General features: G+C 40.1%; 1 protein-coding gene across 1 annotated transcript; it reads left to right on the top strand.

Moving 5' to 3' along the window:
* The first annotated feature begins 93 nt into the window (after positions 1 to 93).
* Positions 94 to 26077, top strand: itchb (itchy E3 ubiquitin protein ligase b). The gene is made up of 25 exons (XM_054609194.1): positions 94 to 145; positions 582 to 854; positions 4951 to 5042; positions 5627 to 5768; positions 7990 to 8114; positions 9978 to 10112; positions 10314 to 10359; positions 10454 to 10626; positions 10815 to 11061; positions 12684 to 12779; positions 14438 to 14612; positions 15122 to 15188; positions 15937 to 16021; positions 16192 to 16320; positions 17651 to 17723; positions 17961 to 18032; positions 19385 to 19473; positions 19919 to 20078; positions 20212 to 20345; positions 21106 to 21246; positions 21429 to 21549; positions 21717 to 21821; positions 22087 to 22183; positions 22540 to 22612; positions 22981 to 26077. Exons 3-25 carry the CDS (start codon positions 4973 to 4975, stop codon positions 23078 to 23080), a joined length of 2655 nt encoding a protein of 884 aa, XP_054465169.1. The 5' UTR covers positions 94 to 145; positions 582 to 854; positions 4951 to 4972; the 3' UTR covers positions 23081 to 26077.
* The last annotated feature ends 184 nt before the right edge of the window (positions 26078 to 26261 follow it).

Here is a 26261-nt window from a genome sequence, read left to right on the forward strand (position 1 = left end):
CACTTACTTTTGTTTTCGTTATAAGTCGACAACAATGTATTTTAATGCGCATTTAAAGATCATGGATTGACCTTGCTCATATAAACAGGGATGTTGGTGAACTTACATTTAGTTAATTTTTCTACTAAGGAATCACAGAAGTCAGGTAATACAAAATAAAGTATCGTGTATATCTTTCAACTGTGATCAATGGATTGCTATAATCAGCAACAATACAAATACACTGTGCAATTATAGTTATAATAGTTTTCTGTCTGTATATATACTATTTCAGTTATTGTGGATTATTTACTGTGTTTATTGCTTATTTATAATACTTGTAATATTGTTTTATCTTGTTGTTCTTTTACTATGTCTCTTGTTTGCACTATAACCTATGATGCTGTAATCCTGTAAATCCCCCCGCTGCGGGACTAATAAAGGATTATCTTATTTTATCTTATCTTATTTGATTCTCCATAAATTACAAATGATATTTTCACTGATGTAGCAAACATTTATTTAGATTTCTTGTCTGAATAAGACCTCAAAAGTGAGTCCCAATCAACGTATAATCCATTCATTTTTTTTTTTTTTTTTAGAATAATTCAACAACAACCCCCAAACGCATCATCGTGTTTCCCGGCCGCTCATTGGTCCATCCTGTCCCAACTCTGGTCCAATCACAGCGCCGAGGGGAGGGGGGAGCGGAAGCGTGCGCCCCACCTTGTTTCGATCACGTGACGTGAGTTTACGAAGATGGTGGAAGTTTATTCTCCCTTGAAGTGAAACCCGGACTGAAACCTAAACACCCCGCAGCCCGGAGTCCACCGCGGCGTCCCCTGTTCGGTGTAACGACCTCGTCTCTGATCCGGGTGAGTGAGCACAGACACACCAGACCTCTCAACACGGTGGGGGGGGTTGTTTTTTCCTCATCTTTGGGAGCTCCAGACAGCCATGATGATGACACGAGCTAGTAGGCTAGCAGTTAGCCGGGCTAGGCTGTCAGACCTGATCACCAGCTGACATTCAACTTGTACACACACACACACACACGGTGATCTCACCTGCTGTTCCTCTCTGCTCGGCTAGTTAGCGTTAGCTCGGTCTGCTCTCCTAGTTGGATTATAATAACGTCACTGTTATTAGGCGTTAACAACTTGGCAAGGGTGGATGTGTGTGTTTGTTTGTTTGTCCTCGTCTGAGTGTTGTTGTTCACAGGCAGTGTCACGTGTTGAGTCATAGGTGTCTGCTGTTCCCCTTGGTTGGCTTTGCTATTACTACTATTAATAATCACAACATGCACAGCTTCTCCTGACCTCATTTGTGTTCACATCAGGTTTTTAGTAATTCATGACATAATGTGTTGATATTGTGGTGAACTTAAGTTTAACCTTGAAGTATGGATGGTGAATATTATCACACATGCATCATAATACAATATATAACCTGTTTGTCCCTTTAAACAGGCCCTATTATGCTATTTTCCGGGTGCATATTTTTATCTCAAGTTACAGTTACAACATGTTTACATGCGTTAATGCTCATAATCCTCCTTGTTTAGCTCATCCTGGCTGTCCTGCAGCACCTCTTCTCACCCTCTCTCTGAAACGCTCCGTTGTAGCGCTTGCTCCTCCCTCCACAAAGCAAAGTCTGCTCTGATTGGTCAGCTAGCCCTCTCTGTTGCGATTTGTCAACGTTTCACATTTCAAGAAATTCTTCCTTCGAAGCTTCAGCTCTGTTTGAGGGCCAAACTAGCCGGAAGTAGTTTTACGTCACTTCCGTAACATTATGACCTCATAAAGTTACATTGTGACCTCATAAAGTTACGGAAGAGAAGGAGATAATTCAATGGAGCCGTTTCAGGCAGCTCAGGAGCTTCTGAGGGGGAGGGTAACTCCTTTTAGGCGTGGACCTCAGGTTTTACACTCTACGGACCTTTTACATGTACATGTGTGTGTTTATATATTTTTATATATATATAAACACTAGGGCTGTAATCAACCAAAGAAATTCTTGGTCGACTAAAACCCTGAAATTTCGACTAAAAATCGACTAATGGGGGGGGGAGGCATCTGCGCAATATAATAGCCCATGATTACCGAAAATATATACTGATATCAGCACAAGAAGGCAATTAAACACAAAAGGCAATTCAGGGAAAATTATCTTTATTAAACACGACACCAATGGGCCTCATATCCTGAGCAATAAAATTCACAATTCCTTCTGTGATATCATGTTTGCGTTTGGATGATAGAGGAGGCTTAACATCCAGCGTGGTCTGGGTGTATCGGAGGGATCCTGCAGTTATAAAACGAATAAACGATTATTAGACTAAAATATTGAAATATGTTTAATATGAAATTAATAGGCTATAATATTGAAATATTACCGTTTTTAGATGATACGCCATGTTTGTAGTCGAGCTGTGATATGCAAACTGTTGTTTGCAAATTTTACATTCGACTTTTTTCCCGCCATCTATTTTGGAAAAATTCTGCCACACTGCCGATGTCTTTGACATGGATGGTAGAGGAGGAGGACTCAAATGAAACTTAAATGAAACGCTCAAAATAAAAATAAATATTCAGCAATTAAACCACCGGACGTTGAATAACATGGACCTTCTTCAATCTACCTGTCTCTAGTGGGTTGGGCTAATCCAAAATAGTGAAAACAAGGGGGGTGTTCTCTGAAGACAGGCTGTTTTCTGTGAAACAGGGCTCTGAAAACACCCCCATTAGCACTTGGTACTTTCCTCCTGATGACGACTTTATGAAATTAACACGGCAAAAAATCGACCAATCAGAATTTTGGTCGACCCAGAACGTATCGACCAATAAGTCGACCAGTCGACTAGGACTTTACAGCCCTAATAAACACGCTAAAGGAGAGGGGAAAAAGTGGAAAAGCATAACAGGGCCACTTTAGTTATGAGAAAGTCAGTCATCATAAAGGTTTGTTTTGGGGATATGCACCATTGTTTTGTACGCTTTGTCATGGTGTAAACAGTGTATTTCTATGAATTAACCAGTCCAAGGACCTTACTGTTTAAAGAATACAATTTTAGCCCCGACAAATTTAGAGTTTTTTGGTAGTTCAGGTGATATTGTTCACAGTGGGCACTTCAAGTGCATAGCATCCTATGAAGAGACCACACTCAGAGCTCTACAGCCATCAAATCATGCAATTTGAGCACAAATTCACTTTAGATTTACCACAGAATTTACCGGCCTGTGGATGACGTTATTAAGCTGGTTAAAAAAAAAAAATCCAAGTCAAGCCAGGTCGTTGTAGAGTTTAATATTCAGTGGATACCCTCGTCTTTGAAACACAGTCGGCCTGCTCGCGATGCTGCAAAGTCAGCAGTTGCAATGAATTATTGACAGAGCCTAAAGCAGTAGCAAGAGTGAAAGTTTACCCAGGAGCTCCTCGCTTTCTTCCACTCTGCCCTGTTCATACGGGATAGACTGAGAAATGTGCATTATTCAGTGACGCACTGACCAGGTCCTAGGAAAGATCACAGCACCTGATTCCGGTGCCAGTGTATCCCTTTCCTTCCTTTTTGAGTGACACATTTATTTCAGTGTCACAGCCAAGTTCCTTAGTTCATATCTGTCTATTTTTAAGGGGAAAATTATACCCAAAACGCTATTGTCTATTGTTTCTTGTAATTATATTTCCATCGCAGCTTTAGTTAAATTAGTAAAAAAATAATCAAATGATCTAAAACTGAAAGCATAAAACATCAGGTGTTGATGTCAGTCCCTTAAGGCTTTTCTCTAGTTCCCTAGCTTAAAGAATATTTCTAAAAAGTTAACAGCATGCAGAACAGCAAAAAGGTGTTACCCTAATGTATTCAGTTGTTTACAGTTGTATACTTTTTTTTAGTTGGCAATCAGGTGTATTTGGGTACAGAGAAGGAGTATAGACACAGGCTGTACTTTGTAGTCACTCTAAAGTTGAAGATGCAGTGCTGGCTTGTTTATAGAGACAGTATTTCACAGGCTGCAGGCCTGACCTTTGTCTCCTTTTATTACCTTCTATAATGGTGCAACGTCTTGTGTGTTTCACATGACGCCTCATCTGACAGGTAACTCTTAACAGAGTGGCAGCCTTGTTTCGCTCCATGGAACTTGTTATGTATTGTGAGTGCACAGTCTGTTCTTTTTATCTTGGCATACTGAATGCAAATGTCAACAGTTGATATAAATACTGTTTCAATGTTGAGGATAGATTCCAGGAAGACGATCCATCTATTACATTTGGTGCTCCAGATGACAGCGTTATAACATTACATTCATTGGGTGGCTCTTCTGTGTGGAGTTTTATTTAAAACATACAGTCACGCTTCTATTGATGATTTCTAAAGAATCTTCGAATGTCTGTCGTCATGGTCATCCCCCAAAATATTTATATTTAAAAAATATTTAATAAGATACTTTTTTTTTATTTTTTATGTGGTATGTAAGTCATGGTGCTGTTAGATTGCTGCTCGACCGCCCTGGTAATACAGGTGTCTGCTTAACTTTGTGTGTGAAGAAGAGCGACTTGTTTTTTGACCACAGTGAAAATGTGGTTTCTGATGGGCTAAACGCCAACAAATAAGAATTGAAGCAGAATATTTTGTTGGATATAAACATTTTATTGGAAATGATAACATCTAACTTTGTTCACTACATTTTGTCTTTCGCCCTGGAGTTGTTGGAAATGTTTGGAGCACACAAGTCAGAATAAATGCTACATAGCTACCACTGGGATCTAATTTTACAAATGGTATTATAGTAATAATATAGTGTTGCCTGATCTTTATCTGCAACATTTGGTATAGCCTCTTTCAGTCTTTGAAGTCTTTCATATTGCAGGCTAACTGTCCTTGATCTGAATTATCTCATCTGTATGCTGCAAATTTGCAGCAGTTTGAAAGTGATTCGTCACCCTCCTAATGATGTGTTGTCTGTGCTGCAGGCCCACACCTCAGCCCTATGTCATGGCAAGTGGAGTCACAAAGACGGGCACTTCAAACGGTTACCCTATGAAGGCACAGCTACAAATCACCGGTAAGTCTTCGACAAAATGAACAGAGGTTCGTCTGTTTTTCCATTTCTGTTTTTTTTTTTAAAACTCATTTTACCTTCAACATTAGGCTATTTCAGTTAAAAGATGATAATAATAGGTATTTATTTTAACGCAAAACTAGGAAAAGCGCATGTGTAAATTATACAATTGATAATGGCTGAATTCTATTTACCTGCTTTAATTTCAGTGTCCTGCTATTGCGCGCGCTGGCTCACTTTCACACTTTCACGGCTTACTGGGACTAAATACGACAGAGCCATCGTTAATGTTATTAGTAACACCTGTGCTTTTTCTACTATAATAAGTCAAAATGTCTCCTATGATGAAGGCCCACTGTGAGAACTTACACTTTGCCTGTTTGCTATTGCCTAAGTGACATCTCGAGATAGTAACTGTCACTGCTTCACCAGCTAAATACATGTTGCCTTAATTGCAACCATGTTCCCAAGTTTTGCATTTCATTTAAATAGCATTTGTCGTTGGAAAGTCATTGTTTCCATGTTTTCTTTCTGCAACCAACACGACTTGACGGTCCACCGGCACGTTTTCCCTCTATCTGTTCCAGTGCTATCGGCAAAACTCAAAGAGAACAAGAAAAACTGGTTTGGTCCCAGTCCATATGTGGAAGTGACAGTCGACGGCCAGTCCAAGAAGACGGAGAAGTGCAACAACACCCACAGCCCCAAATGGAAGCAGCCGCTCACTGTGTGAGTCAAACTCTCGCCGAGATTGCCAGCCCTATTTGACGTGATCACATTTATGATAATCACTATTTGTCATTCTGTTGCTACTAATGAAAGAGATTTTACTCTAGCCAGAACTGTGTCAAACAGTATTAAAAATGTGAATGTTGTGCTGCCTGCATGCTGGAATTTGCCACATAGGGCCACACAGAGTGAATTCTAATGATTGGTTGTTCACAGAAAACATCCTGGAGGCAATTAAGTCTGGTTTGATAGACATCTTACCCTAATTATTATTCACCCTAGTGTGTTAAATGTCACCAGTCTGGTATTCCAGGCAGCTCAAAACAACCCTAAACTGTTATAAACAATAATATATTTTGTTCAAGTCCTGATATTGCTGAATTACAAAAGTACTGAAGGTTCTGAAAGAAAATCAGTGGCAGTTTTATCAATTATAACAACATTAACTTGCTCATCAAGGATGTTGTAAGTTTCAAATTTCCTGAGAAGCTCGTACAGGAAACATAGACAAACAAACAGAGTGCACAGTCTGTTGATGGTCTTGGTGTATTTAACCGCAGTGTCTGCTCATTGAGGTAAACGATTAATGAAACCAGTGTATTCATTTGGGTGGTTGGCTCTGAGGAAGAAGCATATCTTGAGAAGAAATACCGCCTACTGTAGTATTTGGCGTAACATAATTTCCTACGAAAAACTGTCCAGACCTTGAGGAGGTTCTCCAAAGCATACAAAAATATACTTCCTTATTCTTGTAAAAAAAAAAATGCTGGTGTAACATATGATCTTAATCAAGATGTTTTGCCTGCAGCAGTTCTCTTTTTAGAATGAGTCACCAGGACTTGGCTTTTCGTAAAGGATTTTCTCTCAAGTGTTATTTTTTTGAGTTCCGGATAATGGTGTGTGTGTGTGTGTGTGAGCAGTTTTTAAGATATATACAGATATGCTATCTCCAATCAGTGATTAGCACTCACTAGGAAAATGCCACAGAGTGTGTCCTGAATCCTGTTTCTAAACCTCCACTGTACATTTAGCACACCATGTGACTCCCTGCAGTCCAGCATATTCTCACACACACCACACGACCTCTTGCTCTTAGCCCGTCCAGGATCTTCTGCTGTTCTTAATATAGAGTTCTACAGTTTCCCTTGCACCCACAGGGGCCCTAGTTGTTATGTAACAAGTGTTTACTATGGGATGTAATCGGACCTGTGCCCGCAGACGTTTTTTTTTCTCCTGCGGCTGCCAGCTGAACAACTGTCACTGTGATGGTTATAGACACTCGTTGTCCCTGAATAGCCTCTGAACTTCATTGTCTGTGAGTTTGCTTTCACATCAAGACAAAGACTTTTGCTGCTCACACAGCCACAGTGGCTGACGGATCAGTCAACTCTTAGCCGCTTTCACTTTTTAAATCTCTGAAAAGAACCTCTAAACAGTGGTGTGTCATTTGGCGAAAGGAGTGATGCATCTGAAAAACCTGCTCAGGTTGAAGTTCATTTTTATTCTTGTTGCTATCAGCGATACAGCTTAGTTTCACATTATCATTTAAAGTGTCCCTATTATGCTTTTTCACTTTTCCCCTCTCCTTTAGTGTGTTATATATATTTTTGTACATGTAAAAGGTCCGTAGAGTGTAAAACCTGAAGTCCACGCCTAAAAGGAGTTACCCTCCCCCTCAGAAGCTCCTGAGCTGCCTGAAACGGCTCCATTGAATTCTCTCCTTCACTTCCGTAACTTTATGAGGTCATAATGTTACAGAAGTGACGTAAAACTCCTTCTGGCTATTTTGGCCCTCAAACAACAAAACAGAGAGACAGCTGAAGCTCCAGAGGAAGAGTTTCTTGAAATGTGAGACGTTGACCAATCACAACAGAGCGGGCTAGCTGACCAATCAGACCAGACTTTGCTTTCTGGAGGGAGGAGCAAGCTCTACAACAGAGCATTTCAGAGAGAGGGTGAGAAGAGGTGCTGCAGGACAGCCAGGATGAGAAAAATAAGGAGGATTATGAGCATTAACGCATGTAAACATGTTGTAACTGCAACTTGAGATAAAAATATGCACCCGGAAAATAGCATAATAGGGCCTGTTTAAAATGAAATGACATGAGGCTGCCGTTTTCAAACATTGATGAAATGACGGCAAAGCGGAGGGCCCTCTGAAATCAGATCCTCAGTGGACATCTGTCATCTGAAAGTATCAATGCTTTGTTTGTTCCAACAGGATTGTGACTCCATTCAGCAAACTGGTGTTTCGGGTTTGGAGCCATCAGACCCTGAAGTCCGACGTGATGCTAGGCATGGCCACGCTGGACGTCAGCGACACGCTCAAGTCTAACGACATGAAGAGTGAGTGAAGGACACACACACACACACACACACACACACACACACACACACACACACACACACACACACACACACACACACACACACACACACACACACACACACACACACACACAGGCAGCTGTTCTACTTACTCTTTTTTCCTTTCTGGCCCTCTCCACATTCACTGTTTGCTTTCACAACAATACCAGCAGGACGTCCTCTGTGTGCATCTGTGCTTAAAAACAACAACAACTTACATTTCATTGTCATGTTTTAGAGATGTGCAATCAGGCATACATTGGTCGGAGTCGACAAAGATGACATTTATTCAAAAACTATTTTAAATATATTGCAAAAAATGTGCTCAAAAAGTATAATCCAAATTTCATGTCATACGTTAAACACGTACATCTTTGCTAAAACTTTACCATTAAAAACAGTTTGGACTGTGACGGAAGAGGAGATTTTAGATTATTTTGTTCACGATGGAGGCTTGCAAGTTTTCCTTCAAGGATACAAGGCTAATTGATATACAACTTGTCATTTTGGGTGTGAAGTATTCTTTTTAAGATACATTTTCAATCTTCGGCATCTGTATACAAGCATTGTTTTTGAAATACATTTTTAGCCCAAATCTGCTGACTTATCTTCTATTTCTAAATCCTCCTGAGTGTGGCTCAGTTTCAACTTACAATGTGTACAGTTGGTACCAAACCTGTACCACTTCAGATAGCTAGTCTACAGGCAGCCTCTGTTTGAGCTCAGAGGGAGGAACGTTGTAAATATGTCACTATGAACATTATTCAGAGCTGCAATGCCATGTGAAACTGAAACACACTAATCAAAAAAAAAACTGTGTACTGTGTATATAGAGTCTGAAAAAATGGTAACATGCTTTTTATATGACATCTTGGATGCTATGTCTTGGTTTGTGTCTTGGTGTAGGTGTGTTTTCTATGTTTTTTTTGGTTCTGTCTATTTCTGCCACTTTTTATTAATTTCAAACGGCTGTTTGTAATAAAAATTTCCAGAAATGTAAAATGTAAAGTACATAACTTTCTGCCCAACAAAGGTTTTGGCAGAGACTTATCTGGTATGCATCTGTTGTGTTAAGCGTTAATGAAAAAATGTAAAAAGCTTGACGTTATTCAGGCCTCTTTTCAAAATACAAATGGTATTTCAAAGCATTTACAGATGTGGTATCGGACTTTTTCAGAGCAAGAAAATCAATCGATGAGGAACTTCACTTAACATTCCTGAAAGAGGCTGCTGTTTTTTGTCCTCCCATTATTGCCCTGCTAGATTTTACATTGTTTTGGTTTGGCATAAAGAATCCATTCAGTCCCATGCCTGCTTCATTTTGTATGCATGGACCCTGTCCAGCAGTGCTAATGACGGAGAACTCTGAAAAACAAATCACACGCCAAATAGCTGCTTGATGTTCCATGACAGAGCAGAAAAATACACACTGATCACCATATCTGTAATTATGAATTACTTAAAGATGTGAACATGAGCCCTGGATTATACGAGCAAGAACAATATTCAGCATGAACAGGACCAGCAGATCTTACAGTGTTGTCTTGTTCCTCACATTTATTTAAAAAAAAGATTTATTTCTGTGATTTTCAAAAGATCTGCCTATAAATGTCACATCCTGGTAACTTTGCCAGGATGTGACATTTATAGGCGGATCTTTTGAAGTAATTTCCAAATCTTAACAATATATTTTATTCATGAACTGCCTCACATTGCTGGTTTTCTCAAATCGCTGGTTTGACGAAGTTTGAAGAGAGAATGCTTCTTAACAGCGATTGGCTCAACGTTTGCAGGGCGATACATTTTCAGTTGACCATCTTCTGTTGTTGTCGTCTCATGTAGTCGCTGAGGTGGTGCAGACCTTACAGCTGTCTGCAGACCGAGACCAGTCAGATGTGGTGGGAGACCTGTCCGTCTGCCTGGACGGCCTGACCGTCGACTCCGAGGCGTTCGCCGCGGCGGAGGCCGACCATCACAGTGAGTCACAGGGAGAGCCGCAAGCCGGAGGGAGTTCACATCAAAAGCTTGTTTGGATTGTTTTTTAAGTTTAGGTTTATTTGTCATTTCAACTGTAGGAAATACCAGATTTCAAATGTCAGGAAAATGCAAACTGAACAGATGTATTTAATGTTTGACAGCTGCTTTCTGCTTCATTTATTTCGTGTGATTCCACTTCAGGTACATCAAATGGGAATTCACAACCCAACGGGGATCATGCCGTGAGGTACAGCAGCTATTTCCATCCTCAGTGGAGTTTCACTAGTGTCACATGTCTAGTTTCTGCTTTATTTATCCCTGTCGAACCTTCTTCTTCCCAGGCGGAGTCGAGACAGCTCCCCAGCGGTGGACGGCGTCGAGCACAGGTCTTCTCCCAGTGGCCGGAGGTCAGTGAGCAGCACGGGGTCTCCCTCTGTGTCATCAAGACCTCTCCGACCACCCAGGCCCTCCAGACCTCCACCTCCGACCCCCCGCAGACCCAACTCTTCGCCAGGTCAGACATTTGCTGACGGAGGATCCCGTTCTGATCTGTTCTAGACACTGTTCACAGTTTGCATAGAATGAGAAAATTGGTCTTTTATTACATCTTCTGGTGTTCTTTTGCCAACTCAAGCGTGTCTCCGCTCCTCCATCATGAGGATGTACGATTTAACTCTCGGTGATGTCCAATTCTTTCCTCAGCATCTTCCAGCAACGGTTCTGCGCCAGCCGACGGCAGCGACGGCCAGTCGGGTTCTGATACACCGGTGCGAACACCAGCATCAGCACCCTCGACAGCCCCAGAATCGAGTCCATCGGCAGGCTCCGACAGGAACTCCACTCCGGCCTCCAGCTCCGGAGCGGCGGCACCCAGACAGCCGACCAGCAGCGCCACCACAGCGGTCACCCCGAGGGTCCCCGCTGTCAACGCCGGCCCGTTGACCCCTGGGTAAGCGCTCTTTTATGCAATATTTGCACAAGAACTGAGGGAGGTCTTTTATTAAAGAATAACCAGAACAAAATGTATTCATTGTTTGACCCAACCATCACTTGTGCAAGTTTAGGGTGCCACTAATGATAAAGTTAACAGTATTATCTGAACTCCCAATGTCAAGCTGAGCAATTGTTTTGCTGCGTTGTGTAATGAATTGAGACAAAGAAACAGAAAAAGTGCAAGTTACAAAAACTCTAACTTCATCATTAGAAACTTGAAAAAGAAAAGAATCGATTAAACATTCAGAGTAGGATTAGTGTGATGCAAAAAAACTGGGTCATCCTTGAGCCTAACGTAGAGTGTATCAAACTATGTGATAAATAATGAAAATAATACAGCAGCGAGGCAAAGTTAAATCCTGAAGCATGTTTGGATAAATAGACGTGTGTGCACATTAAAGCTGGGGTAGGTAGTATGTTGTTAATATCATAAGGAGAACATTCTGTAATAACCCTTTTCTAAATCAAGTGGTCTGAGAAAAAACTAGACTTTAAAACTCCTCTAGGCTTGGTTTTCAGGCTTTAGAAAAACTAGTCCATGACGCGGGATTTTGGCCAATCACAGGTCATTTCAAAGAGAGAGCGTTCCCATTGACTGTTCTGCAAATCAAGATGCCTGTGCATCTCCCCTTAGATTGTGAAATTCTGATCCAAAGGGCGAAAATATCCTGCAGGAAAAGTTGCTTTTCCAGCATCGGCAGCAAGTGGTGTCTCAGAGATGGAGGGAAAATGTTGCTAATAGCCCTACTCACAGCTGCGACCGCTGCACTGCTAATGAAGTAACACGGGGGCTAGCATCCTTTTCTCTCTATCTCTATAACCGTTTATCCTTCTGTGCGAGCTCTACTACTGGGATTCTGCCACATGCTGATGGGTTATAATATGCCAAATACTTTCAAAAATAAACCGCCTCCCCCTGCTTTAACAACAGGAGGATGTGTGAGTGCTAAAACATGAAAGCAAGGTAATCTTTATGATCCCCGACAGGCAGGTTGTTCCACAGCCGGCAATAATACAATCATCACACCGATCGGCACACAAATAGTTCAAACTAATTACGTAGTGTTACAACAGTGAGGATTGTGGGATTACTGGTTGGGTCGGTTAAGATATCCCATCAAACCTTCACTGAAATTCATAGGAAGAGATCGGAAAAAAAAAATCATTATGAATGGTAGCAAGCATAAGCGACAAATGTGAGGCTGGAAAAAATAATGTTTTCATACTCATAGCATTATTAATAGGGAAAGAGTGACATGTTACCTTGTTGTCTCTAGGAAACCACCCAGGTGTGTCTGAACATTCTGTGGTTGTGACTAACTCACACCGCCGTCATGGCTGCCTTTTTGTTTTTGTCTCTCTCTTTGTTTTCATCAAACTATAATTCCCTGAAAACACCTTTTTGAGCTATTTCAGTGCCGTCATTGTGACAACATCATGACCTCCACTGGCTGTTTTTCTGCTTCTGTAGGGTTACTCATGTTGTGATAGCTGTTATAAATCAATGCGTCACAGAAATGGCTGGGGCCCTGCACCATTACCCAATGTCCTCAATTTTATTGCCGTTGTTTTACCTAGATGGGAGCAGAGGGTGGATCAGAACGGCAGGTTGTATTTTGTGGATCACGTGGAAAAGAAAACATCGTGGGAGCGCCCTGATCCACTGCCCCCTGGGTAAAAAGTCCTTCCTTTTTTTTTGAAGCTATTGGATTCTATTTAGAGAATGAAATACAGTACCAGTCAAAAGTTTGGACACACCTTCTCATTCAATGGTTTTTCTTTATTTTTATTTTTATTTTTATTTTTTTCTACATTGTAGATTAATATTGAAGACATCCAACCTATGAAGGAACACATATGGAATTATGTGGTAAACAAACAAATGCTCAACAAACCAGAATATGTTTCTTTAAAGTAGTTGAATGAGAAGGTGTGTCCAGACTTTTGACTGGTTCTGCATATTTGTAGATCAAATGAGAGGGTTCCTTCATCGTAAAACAGAGGGTTACTAGATACTGGTTATGTTATTTACATGTATTGTTAATTTCAGTAGCTGCTGTCCACTGTTCCTGTATCCATCAACTTGGACATGAGCTTTTGTTCCACATTGCATCCTTTCTTTCTTTTTACTTTTAGTACATGCTGCTGCTGTCCTTACAAAGTACGCACTTTTGCTTTCAGTTTGCATTCAATTGTGGCGTACCACTTCCTCATAACATGGCAGTATGAGCTTTGACCCAATTGTTCATATATCTGCTCAGCAGGGGATTGTGGGTCGGAATAGCCAGAGAAGCATGTCAGTCTGCATACCGCAAAATGCGACCGGATGCAGTAGGACATCCTGGTATTTTTGGCATATCGCATTTGATGTAATATGTGTTGGGAAGTACCAGATCTTTTTTTTCTGGCATAAAAAGAGAATGCTGGTAGTATGTTTATCTATCTGTGCTCTCCAATACCCAAACTACCATTAAAAATACCAGGATGTTCTAAAACACAACGTCGCATCTCGCAGTATCCAGCCTGCTTTCTTCTCACCCTCAATCGTTTGAGCAGCAAATATATGAGCTAGAGGGTCAAAGTTCAATGCGCCATGTTATGAAGAAGATCTCCTAATTGCAATCCAACAGTGAATCCTATGAACGGGCAGCTGCAGCAGGTACTAAAAGTAAAAAATTAAAAGTATGCAATTTGGAACGCAGTGTAAGTGTTTTTTGAGAACAGAGATTCTACATTTTTGTAAAGGATACCCACAATGCTCTGAATGCAAACATAACGGTTGGTGTACATAAAAATGCTCTTGGTTACCTTTAACTGCCTAAAATCTAGTTTGTTTTTATTTATGTTTACATAGGATTGAGGTACAAACCCTGCACACTGTCGATTTTCAAAAGTCCCTTCACTACGGCGTCTTGTTTAATTTGCAGAGAGCAGCTTGCAGCTACGTATATATCCTGTGACGTGTTCATCATCTACCACAATGATCATTTACGTTATTCTTGAGCTGTGACGCATTTATTCAACCTAGTTATTTCAATTCGCCCAGTTCCACTTACCCGGTAGGGTAATGTGGATCCAATGGATTCCGTCTGCCATAGCAGCATCATTTAACCCTTCTCGTTTGTTCATTTTTCTGCCTCTTTTTTGACAATCAAATGTTGCACACAAAATGAAGATTCTTAAACTCCAGTAACATCGCATATTTAAGATCAGGAGATTGACAATAGGTTTGAATATTTCATACTGACTTTGGTATTCTTAAGTTTCGAGCGTCTACCTGTACTCCCTCTCATCTTCCTCCCACTGTCTTCCCTCCTTTCATGTATCCTTAGCTGGGAGCGCCGAGTCGACCAGATGGGCCGGGTCTACTTTGTCGATCACATGACACGAACCACCACGTGGCAGCGCCCCACAATGGAGACGGTGCGTAACTACGAGCAGTGGCAGCACCAGCGCAGCCAGCTACAGGGAGCCATGCAGCAGTTCAACCAGAGGTTCATATTCGGGGTGAGACTTCCTCTTTGTCATGTGACACTGTGTAGCAGCGTGGGCGTTCATAAACTGGAAAATGTGGCTATTACTGCAAACAGCACATCTGGTTCTCCTGTGATGAAACAGCAATGCGTCACCTTCATGAGTTCATGAGATTTAAGTGTTTGAAACAGTTTTTGCTGAGAATGAGTTTTGCAAGTTAGAAATCAATAATAATGCTGATATTTCAATACATATACTGGTATCAATGCAAACTTAAACCCAGTTACTGTTAATAGGCATGCTTAGGAAGGTTATGATTGAGTTAAAGTATTTACGTTGTCTGCATTATGTTTGTAACATTACAGTTAATGTCAAACTAGAAACTTGCTTAAAGATGCTGATATTTGTCTTTAAATCTGATTTGTTCTGATAACCAAAGTAACTCCATTTGTATGTTTGTGCATCAAATCACAATAACACTGTAGTAGTCCGTTTGGTGCTTTTTGATTCATAAAAAATGATTCTGATTCTCTGCTGTGTAGCTACAGGACCCGTCAGCCGCTCAGAATAAGGAGTTTGATCCTCTTGGGCCTCTGCCACATGGATGGGGTAAGATCTTTAAGGCTTTTCAATTTAAATACTACATGAACCTTTCCTCTACTAGGGTAGACTTGGATTTTGTGTATATGTAATGTACTAATGTGTGTCAACTTTCACCTCATTACATTCCCTTTTAAGAACTTAATCAAGACGTTGTTTGTTTAAGATAAGAGGTTTTCAACTGTGCTCTCCAATACCAACCCAGAGTTGTAGCTGAATTCCTTTTAGACAAGTTGGCCCACTTCAGCAAGGTGTTGTAATTGTGAATGCACCCTACACATCCCCACTTAAACCAGAGTGTGGTGTGGTGTACAAGATGGTTAAATATAACACTTTGAATACTGTATTTTTAATGTGAAATTGCAGAACTTTGTACTCAAGCTAAGGCAAGCTACAAGTGAACAAACACAAAAACGCTCCAAGTCTGCAGATTTACTGCATTTATCTCTTGATCTAATGACTAATCTGACTATTACACAATTGAATCATCCTCTGCTGGGACCTTTTGACTGAAAGTGGACCTTGAGCTTCCTCGTGGTTTGCTTGCTAGCTTCATTTTTTTTTTTTTTATAGAGGCTTGGGTACATTGATTAAGACATTCTACAGGTGGCCATGGGCGAAATTATAATATCCATCCAAACCCTCAATGTCTCGCAAATTATGAAGTTAAAGACATTTTCAGGGAAATTTGAGTTGAATAATCGACTATTTATTTTGTTGTTTTTTGTTTTTTGTTTTTTTTACTGTGTCTTTTCAGAGAAAAGAACGGACTCGAATGGTAGAGTTTATTTTGTACATCACCCTACGCGAGCAACACAGTGGGAGGACCCACGAACACAGGGGTCAGTTTGCATTTTCAACCGCTGTCCTTTGTGATAACCTGCAAATCAGATGAACATCTCTGTATAGTGCATCTAGCACTATACTTTCATATGACATAAATGTGTTTGCTGAAACAATGAATCACTAAATGTTGATCTTATCTCTTATTTATTTTTTTTATTTTTTTTAGCTTGATGAATGACAAGCCACTCCCAGAGGGCTGGGAGATGAGGTTCACCGTAGACGGTATTCCCTACTTCGTAGACCACAACAGGAGAGCGACCACCTACATCGACCCTCGCACTGGAAAATCCTCGCTGTACGTCCTCCACCATTTTTGTTTTTCTACTTCCTCAAAAAGCTTGTTACTTGAGAATCGCATAAAAATATTACTTTGTTGCTTAATGAGGCATCAAGTAATCTGTGATCATGGACCAAAAGGCCTCTCGACCCAATTGGTTAGAGCTACAACCAATAAAAGCAAAAAAAACGGAAAACAGTGGCCCATTTTTTGGCAACCAGCGGGCCCAGTTGGTTCATTATACATTGGCCAAATCATGACGGAAGTACAGCGAACACATTTGCAGTTAATTGTTCTTTTTTTTGCTAAAATATACTGTCCGGTTTGTTCAATACTGGCGCAAGAGTGGCTTCAGCAGAAACCTGCAGCCATCTTGAAAAATAAATTCCTCAATGGCGCTTTTCTTGACTGTCCTCGTCTCAGACACTCCCCATATTGGATTTACTGTTAGTCCTCCAGTTCCTGGAATTCCGTCCACATCAGAAGGAAACCATCTGTGTGCCTAATAAGAAGCTGGTGTTAAGACAAAAATATTTACTTGATGCTAATAGGGATGTCAATTTTTTCACTTGTATTAACTTGTATTTGACACTGAAATTATTGAACATACAGCACAAGTTAAGTGGATTCTACGATGTAGTTTTGTTTACGAAGATCTTTAGCTTCTCTGAAAATCCCTCTCTATTTTTAGAACTTGTGACTCATTATGCAGATATGACTGATGGAATACCTAGTCTGTCAGTCTCACGGATGTGAAACCCCAGTTGAGTCATGATAATTACTTGCTATGGTTCAAGCAGTGGAAAAACCAGTTTGGTGAACGGGAATGGTGACGATATAAACTGACAGGAACTTTAAAGGAGGCTTATCATCTTCATCTTCAGGCTCATTCTTCTATTATGGGTTTCGACTGGAACATGTTTATATGCCTTAATGTTAAAAAAATAATCACTTTATTTTTTCTCATACTGTCTGCCTGCATACACTTGTATTTACCCTCTGTCTGAAACTCTTTTTAAGTAACCGAGACATGCAAGAGACATGCAAACTTGTCACCTTCTTTGACCCCATTAAATCCAAAATTAGTCATCTAGGTCATTTTTGCAGATCCGATAAGAAGTAAATCATTTTTTAGTGTTAATATTGTTCACTAAGGAGAAATATGGGGTTTCTTGTAGCATACGTTTTGAAGGTAAAATGTTTTATTTTATACGTCACATATATTTTTATCCTTTTTCCGGGGCTGGAAATCATGGTTTGAGCTTCAAACAAGTTAATATAACAATTTAACATGCTTTAAGGTATTAAAACACATTAAGAGTCTGTATGTTTTTCCTTCCCTCCACAGTGAAAACGGACCTCAGATCACCTACGTTCGAGACTTCAAAGCCAAAGTACAGTACTTCAGATTCTGGTGCCAGGTAAGAGTTTGAACAGTACACAGTTTGACCGGATACTGCTTAATAAACTTCAGTAAAATTCTCCTTTAGTGCATGTTTCTTTCCCAGCTGTATCAATCGGATACCATACGTATCAGTAGACTGCTTATCTACTGCCTATTTTGAGCTGTCGGATGTTACGTTAAAAGTCATTTTGAGTCTTGGCAGCGTGGCACACAAATGCCCATACCAATCCTATGTGTTGTCCCTTTTCTTCAGCAACTGTCAATGCCTCAACACATCAAGATCAACGTAGCCAGGAAAACCCTGTTTGAGGACTCCTTCCAGCAGGTACAGTGTCCCGCCCCGGCCACGCAGTCACACGGAGCTCACTGAACTCACTGCCTTGTTTGATATTTGGAAGATGTGACTCACCTACTCTACCTCTAGATACAGTGATGTTGCCTTGTTCGTTACACTTTTATAGTGTAACAAAACAAAAATCTGTGTAATAATAACTAATACTAATTAATAATACATTATTTTATTATGGTAAATTCTTGGTGCCACAACATAACCGCCTATTATTGAAGATCACTTATTTTCTTTTATACTATTTTTGAACTGGTCTTAAATAAATGTAGCAGTGGTTAGATACTTTTCTGAACTTGAACATAAAACATTTTGTACATTTGAGATTTGCTTAGGTACCACAGTTGCAGGATATGGACAAGACAGACATGCATACTAAGAGAGGAAAACCAGACGTCATACAGAGCCAAGGATGTTAAAGTATTCAATATGTGATTGGACAGAGGGAGGACAGAGTATGGAAGAGGCATGTAGGGGATGGTTACACTATAGATTATTTTTTTCTTCAAATATCAGATGAAATTCTGTGACTATAGACAGGGGTGTTTGGAGGCCAGTGAGTGGCCAACGGGTTTTTTCTAGTTTGGTTTGCTATTTTTAAATAGTTCCTAATTTACATCAAATTGCTGTATTGAGACTTGAGATTTGGTTTTACTTTAATTTTGTATTTTTTGGTACATCCTATTACATTACTGATACATAAGAAGGAACTCACTGTGAATAGCAGCAATGTGAACATTGGCGGTTAGAATGAGTTTGTTCAGTGAGCTGTAGAGGATATTCAATGTTATTATTGGGTTGCTATGTTGAGGTTTTAATGAGAAATGTCATAAATAAACACTACTTGGGGGCGGCTGTGGCACATGAGGTAGAGCGCTTGACCCACAACCACAAGGTCGGTGGTTCGAACCCCTCTACAGGCAACATGCCGAGGTGTCGTTGAGCGAGACACCTAACCCCAAAATTGCTTCCCGGGCGTTTCATTGCAGCCCACTGCTCCTCCGGGATGGGTCAAATGCAGAGAACCGAATTTCCCCATTGTGGGACTAATAAAGGCTTAATTATTATTTATTATTACTTGTATCTGCTGTCTCACTGAGACAGTTACTTAGACATTTGACCTCCTTGACCTAAGCAATGATAAAGGGAAATGTTTTGGTGGCAGTGGTCAACTCGATGATGAAGTTTTAATGTTTTGCATAAGCTGCTGTGGTGATTGCCTTTTAGTTTTTTCGAGAACTGCAACAGTGTTTTTGAAAATGTGCTTAAGCAATGAAGACAAAATCTATCTGGCCAATGACCAATCTACGCAAACATTGTTTCTATTTTAGATAATGAGCTTCAACGCTCAAGACCTGCGAAGGAGGCTCTGGATAATCTTCCCAGGAGAAGAAGGCCTCGACTACGGAGGCGTTGCCAGGTAAGTTTAAAAATAAGAAAATGGCTCGGCTAATTTTTGTAAATATCTGCTGACATACATTGAAGAAAATGTGTTATTGGGGTTTTCATGCATTTAGTTGTAGTTGCTTTACTTCCTTCTCAATAATTATTTGGATATTTCAACTTATTTTGTAACTTATTGAGTAACCTGTTCTGCCAGTGCAAGAGCTTTTGCAACTAAACTATCTGGCAATATTTCTCATTACCACAACCGCTACAGCTAAAGTCTGATTGAAATATAATTTTGAGAGGATTATTTATTCAATTTTGTTAAATGATTTATTTGAAATGTGTTCCTACTTTTCCTGTTGATCTGTACTAAAGGGAACGCTATCTACTGTTTAATATGTTTTGGGCTGTTAGCTGTTAGCTGTTAGCTATGTGGTACTGTCCTGTCCTCATTTCGGTGGCGTCCTCTCTTACAGGGAGTGGTTCTTCCTGTTGTCCCATGAAGTCCTGAACCCCATGTACTGCCTGTTTGAATATGCCGGGAAAGATAACTACTGTCTCCAGATCAACCCTGCCTCCTACATCAACCCTGACCACCTCAAGTATTTCAAGTTCATAGGACGCTTCATCGCCATGGTTGGTCTTATTTTTGAACACGTTTGTTTATCTTACGTAGCGTAGCAAGAAAAATCATTGTAAGCGGAGGTTTCGTGTTTTGCGCCATACAGACTACACCAAGTATAAGCGGTGTGTGTTTCTGTCTCCTCAGGCTCTCTTCCACAGCAAGTTCATCGACACTGGTTTCTCGCTGCCGTTTTACAAGCGCATCCTGAACAAGCCCTTGGCCCTCAAAGACCTGGAGTCAATAGACCCGGAGTTCTACAACTCCCTCATGTGGATCAAGTGAGTACAGAGAACCATGTGGGCAGCAGTGTTTTGCAGAAAGTTCAACAAGATAGACCTTTCTTAGTCTTTGGGCATTCATGAAAGAATCGAAGTACGATTGATGGTGTTAGATTGTAGATGTGTTCAAGTTGTGGTGTACCTCACTTGTGTGTCTCAGGTTCCAAAGTGGTCTTGTTTTTCATGCTTGTCCCTAAAAGTTAACTTAGGTATCCTGCTAAGTGTTTGTGGATGATGTCATTTCTTGATGTCTCACTATGGCACAATTGGTCCCAAAATCCGTGGTTTATCCAGGTCAAGTTTGGAGCCTTTTGAGTGAAGTCTACCATATGATTCAGACTTCACAACCAAGTTTATTTGTAGAAACTTCCCTGCTGATGATTTTCAGATGTAGAGGAAGGAATTTCACCAGCGTAAACTCGCCCGAAGTAAAGTCCACAGTTTGCCAACGTCTGAACTGTACCCTTTAACCTTAAGGAATAGAGAGCGTAGATGTATATCACACAGCATACATTTAATGAGTGAGGCAGCTGTTGGAACCTTTATCTGGTAACTGAAGAGACAGTGACTAATCAAACGTGTCGTATATTTGCTTTACTGTAATTAATCAGGGCAGCAAGGGCAGGGCAAGGAAAAGCTCAGTACACAAGCGGCACACTACGCCTTTATTCAAGTCTGATGAAAAGTCTGCCACGTCTGTTAAATGGATGACATACGCCGTTGTAGCAGTTGTGCTGTAATCTTCTGTGCTTCTCTTCAGGGACAACAACATCGAGGAGTGTGGGCTGGAGATGTTCTTCTCCGTTGACAAAGAGATCCTGGGAGAAATCTCCACCAATGAGCTGAAACCAGGAGGAGGAGACCTCCAGGTCACAGAGGAGAACAAGGAGGAGTACATCAGGTGGATTGTTGATATGATTCAGTCATTTTCATTCAGCCTTTTTAAGTTGGCACACAATAACTCACACATTAGATATAATGTCAGGTTGGTTTTACTCTTTAAAAGCTTAGGCTATGATGTAGCACATAGTGTTACAAGCCAGAGCGTCTAATCTGACTATGTTCCTCTGTCTCCCCCTGCAGGCTGGTAGCAGAGTGGAGGATGTCCAGAGGAGTGGAAGAGCAGACACAGGCTTTCTTTGAAGGCTTCAACGAGGTCCTCCCTCAGCAGTACCTGCAGTACTTTGATGCTAAAGAGCTTGAGGTATGGATTATCAATTATGTGATACATGATGTGTTATGGGATGCACAAAAAAGGGACCTGCGTGAAATCTGGAATGGACATATCGGGCTGTAAATTGAATTTGTGTTGTAGAAAGATCTGAAATAAAATGAGTCTTTCGATATTAATAACTTTGTGTCCTGTTGCAGGTGATGCTTTGTGGTATGCAGGAGATTGACCTTACAGACTGGCAAAGACACACCATATACAGACACTACGCTCGAGGCAGCAAACAGATCATGTGGTTCTGGCAGGTCGGTGTTCTTCTGCAGCAGTCACCTACTAAACCTTTCACTGTAACGTACAGAGACATTAAAGAAATGAGAAACATAGGTTTAATGATTTTAAAAGGTCTAAAATAATTTACTGTGTTGTGAGCCTTAATATTTTATGGTAATTATTATCAGTTTATGTAATTTATGATGCTGTAAAGTGATAAATAACTAATGCATGTGTAATTGTATAGTTTTCCGAGTGAAATTCCAGTGTTTTAAACGGCAATTCCACTTTGTTCTGCAGTTTATAAAGGAGATGGACAATGAGAAGAGGATGAGGCTGCTGCAGTTTGTCACCGGTACCTGTCGCCTGCCTGTAGGAGGCTTCGCCGACCTTATGGGTAATAATAACATCAATTTATAACCATTTCAGATGGCATTTCATTCCAAATGCAGATGAAATATACATATAGACCAGAGTGTGGATAATGCTTCAAGGAATATTCAGCAGGGAGTTCTGTTATGCTTTTTGTTCTTTTGTAAACCTATTCTTCATTGTTGCTGTCCTCTGTTTATTAAGTACCTTTAGTGTACTACCTTGTTTTACTAGTTAGAAGTTTCTATCTGAGATAAGTTAAAGCTAGGTATCAGTGGGATCAGATTGCTTTTCTCCCAGTTTCGTGTAACTGTCTGGTGATGGTGTGTTGAATTGTCCATGATCATTCTTGCTCCGACTGACCTGTGATCCACTTTACAGGAAGCAACGGTCCACAGAAGTTCTGTATTGAGAAGGTGGGAAAAGAAAACTGGCTCCCAAGAAGTCACACGTGGTGAGTTCATGCAAACTACACTAGAGCACACACCAAACTCCTAAAGTCGACATTGTTACGCGACTAAGCTCTGGTCCTCCCAAGACTGTTTGTATCGGCTCATTGTAGGAAGCCGTAGTGATTCCTGCTTTAGTTTGGTTTGTTTTATTGGTTTGTGTTTTTTATAAGTGGGGACATAATCACAACCAGCAACACGAAAAGACCTTAAGCCACATGGGTTTATTGGTATAAGGAGGGGGTGTAGTTCTTTATGGGTCACATCAGAGTCGTATATGATGCCCATTCAGCTCTTTCTAAAAGAGGTTGTACTTTGATTGAACGCAATGAGTCCAATGCCAAGCTCAACTAATTAATTGTATTTTCCACAGCTTCAACAGACTGGACTTGCCGCCCTACAAGAGCTACGAGCAACTGAAGGAGAAGCTGATGTTTGCCATCGAGGAGACAGAAGGCTTCGGACAGGAGTAAGAGAAACCAGGAGAGGTTCCAATAGCGGGTTCCGGAGCGCGAAGGAATAAAGACCACCAGTGTTCAACCGCAAGGGTCACGGGTTCTAACATTAGTGTCTCATCAAAGATTCTTTGACTACCTGATTTCATATTATTAAGTTGCTCTGCTTTAAAGCAACTGGTCATTTTAAGGCATGATTGAGAGGGTGCGCTTTTTCGAAAAATATTTTGATTTTCACCAAAAAAGCAAACTTTGTTGCTCTAAGATTGTTTGTTTGTTTGTTTGTTTCATCCACTTTTTTTTAGCATCATCCACATCATTGTGATTCCCCATCCTATCCTCAAATATCTCTCACTTTCATCTGCCTGTCTAATCATGGATAAAGTGGATTTTTTTCTTTTTATTTGAACGGTAACATTTGACAACATTAAATGATAGCTTTGTCGATATATTTTTACAGCGTGCCCCCCAAAATAATGCTTAAATAACAGACAATCTTGGTGCTGCAAAGAGATTCGGGCGAAATGCCTGATGGATAGATAGATAGATAACGAGAGAAACCCTTTTCTGTTCCTGGTTCTGTAGTATTTGATGTGTGAATCACTCAATAATTTTCGTAGTATTGTAGCCTCCATTATTTATAGTGGTGGGAAGTGTGGAGGACTTCAAGAGAACTTAAACTGTCCCTAGTTTTATAGGGACAGGGATTGTAAACTGTGATGGGGGAATGGGAAGTCTTGGATTAGAGTTTTCTGGGAGTATTCTGAGAGTAAAGGTATTCCTCTTAATATAAGATTCAAAACACACTGAACACTTTCCTTGTTTTAATTCATGGGGTAGTCTTTTTGGAAAAACAATCCTGAGGAAATCCAGTGGGATTGAAGTAAGTATTTTTAGATGATTTCAGTGTATTAAGAACTTGACTTAAAAAAACAAAAAATAATAATAATAAAAAAAAAACCAAGTGAAAAACACCAAATGCAAGTCGAACCAAAAAAATTTGTGTTTGGGTAACACCTTAAATGACATTTTGAATGCATAGTTTGCAGAAGTAGCATGTAGCATTTGAAGGAAGGTGATAGTTATAACTTTTGTTGCCCCACAGTCAACAAAAAAAATGAATGAAGAAATATAAATAGCATTTTTATTGAAATTTAGAAATCACTGTAAAAAAAGATGCAGTGTTGAAACTCTATTTTTTTGTTTTTAAACTTAAAGGAGAAGTATATGGGATTTAGCAGCATCTAGTGGTGAGGTAGCAGATTGCAACCAACTAAATACCCCTCAGCTTACCCCTCCCTCTCTAAGCTTGTGGGAAAACTACAGTGGCCTTCAGTTAATGTCAGATCATGCAAGGCACTCTATAGAGCCAGTGTTTGGTTTGTCCTTTTCAGGCTACTGTAGAAACGTGTCCATGCAAAGCGGCGGACTTCGTGAGGTGAATCGATCGCTGTAGAGTAGTTCAGGGATAAAGTATTTTTCAAGGCCAACAAGGAAGTCACCTTATTTTTGATTAACAAGATAATATTCACAAATGAACACCACTTTTATGATTTCTATAGCATTAATGCAACGGCCAAAAGTAAAAAGCTAATGTTGGGCAATAAACGTAGTAGTGTAATTTAGCCACTTGTTAGCAACCGCCTAAAAGTTTACAACTTCCCGAGAGGGACGTTAGTCTCTCTAAAGCTTGTGTTAACAACAGACTTTATTTCAGGTAACTAACCAAAAAAAACACCATAAATAAATATTGACTTCAAGATGATTGAAACAAAAGTGCAAAAATGCTAACACATTTCCTGGTTTTAGGACTCATTGCTGCACCACTCTATGTAGATATGAAGGGCTCATTCTAAGCTAAGGGAAACAACGATTTTAGATCTAGTTGTAAATGTTCCTTTTCTACCAATAGATCCCCCTAAACCCTACACATCTGACCTTTTTTAAAGGACATTTTACCTTTTGAGTGTTTTAACCTTATAACAAATTTCCTCTGTCATTTCGTTTGGGACAAAGATAGTGGTTCAAAATTGACGTCTGAAGCACAGTGAAATAATACATGTGGCTATATTTTCAATTTTGAAGAGGTGTTTATGATAATTGAATATAAAAAAAAAACACCAGGTGGTGAGGTTTCTCATTTTGAAGTATCCCTTTTTAAATTGGATAATTGCACACTGAACAGACAGGTGTGGTTACTGAGGAGCACGCAGGAGTTGTTGACCTGAAAAAGCACAGCACTTTTAAAAAAAAATATCCCTCCACTTTCTCTTCTTCAGCATGTGAGGTATCCAGTCCTGGTTGTTCATAACTCTAGGCTCTTTGTTTTCCACATGAGTGGTGAGATGTTGTTTGTCATTAGCCCTCAGGTTGCCTTATTTCCTCCTTCAGGCATCAGGTATTCTTTTTACCAACTTGATGCTCCCAGAGATTATTGACCATGTGGGCTTTATGGCCAGATTGATACTCTGGATTCTGGTCCTGGTCAGTCCTTCTAGGCCCTGCTGTGGAGAAGTAGGACCAAGAGGAGTTATTTTGAAGAAACTATAAGGTGTTGAAAAGCTAAAACACTTGAGCTGATGACGCGTGGTCTGTTTCGATGGCCAATTGTGACTTCAGCTGCAACTACTCAGTTTAATATAACGAATGTATCATGATTCAAAGTTGATAGGTAAAGTTGCCTATTTACATTTTTGCGGAGTATTGTTTAAATCTTGTTCTGGGTCGATCGCAAACTAAAATCCCAGGGACATAGCAGTTAAGCAAAATTGTGAATATCATAATTCACCGCTCTTTTGTTTCTTTCCAGAATCCTCCATGTGAAACTAAACCACTGTCACTCTCCTGTAAATGAAAACAAGTTGTAAATGGTGTCAATAACAAATTTTCTTTTGTAAAAGAAAGGTTTAAGAGGTTTATGGTAACACTATATTTTCTTTTTCCTGTTTAATTGCTGATGTACATGAAAGATGTGTAATATAGAAATTGTCACCTTAATAAATTAAATCAAAAATGCGCTTGTGTTTGTGCCTTGATTGAATAAAATAATCTTTTTGGTCGTCAAGATTATGACGACCCCTGAGAAAAATGTATGTTTTTGGGCTAAATAAATACAATTGATTTCACTTGATTTTATATTCACTACAGAGTGCTGTGTATGACCAAGCCATAAACTTTCCCTTTAATATCATTCATCAGA

This window comes from Anoplopoma fimbria, chromosome 12 (genome assembly GCF_027596085.1).
Source record: "Anoplopoma fimbria isolate UVic2021 breed Golden Eagle Sablefish chromosome 12, Afim_UVic_2022, whole genome shotgun sequence".
NCBI lineage: Eukaryota > Metazoa > Chordata > Actinopteri > Perciformes > Anoplopomatidae > Anoplopoma > Anoplopoma fimbria.

Coding starts and splice junctions, on each gene's coding strand:
- itchb (XM_054609194.1), top strand. CDS start 4,973: ATGGCAAGTGGAGTCACAAAGACGGGCACTTCAAACGGTTACCCTATG. Junction 8,115..9,977: donor CAAGTCTAACGACATGAAGA/GTGAGTGAAGGA, acceptor CGTCTCATGTAG/TCGCTGAGGTGGTGCAGACC. Junction 10,360..10,453: donor AACGGGGATCATGCCGTGAG/GTACAGCAGCTA, acceptor TCTTCTTCCCAG/GCGGAGTCGAGACAGCTCCC.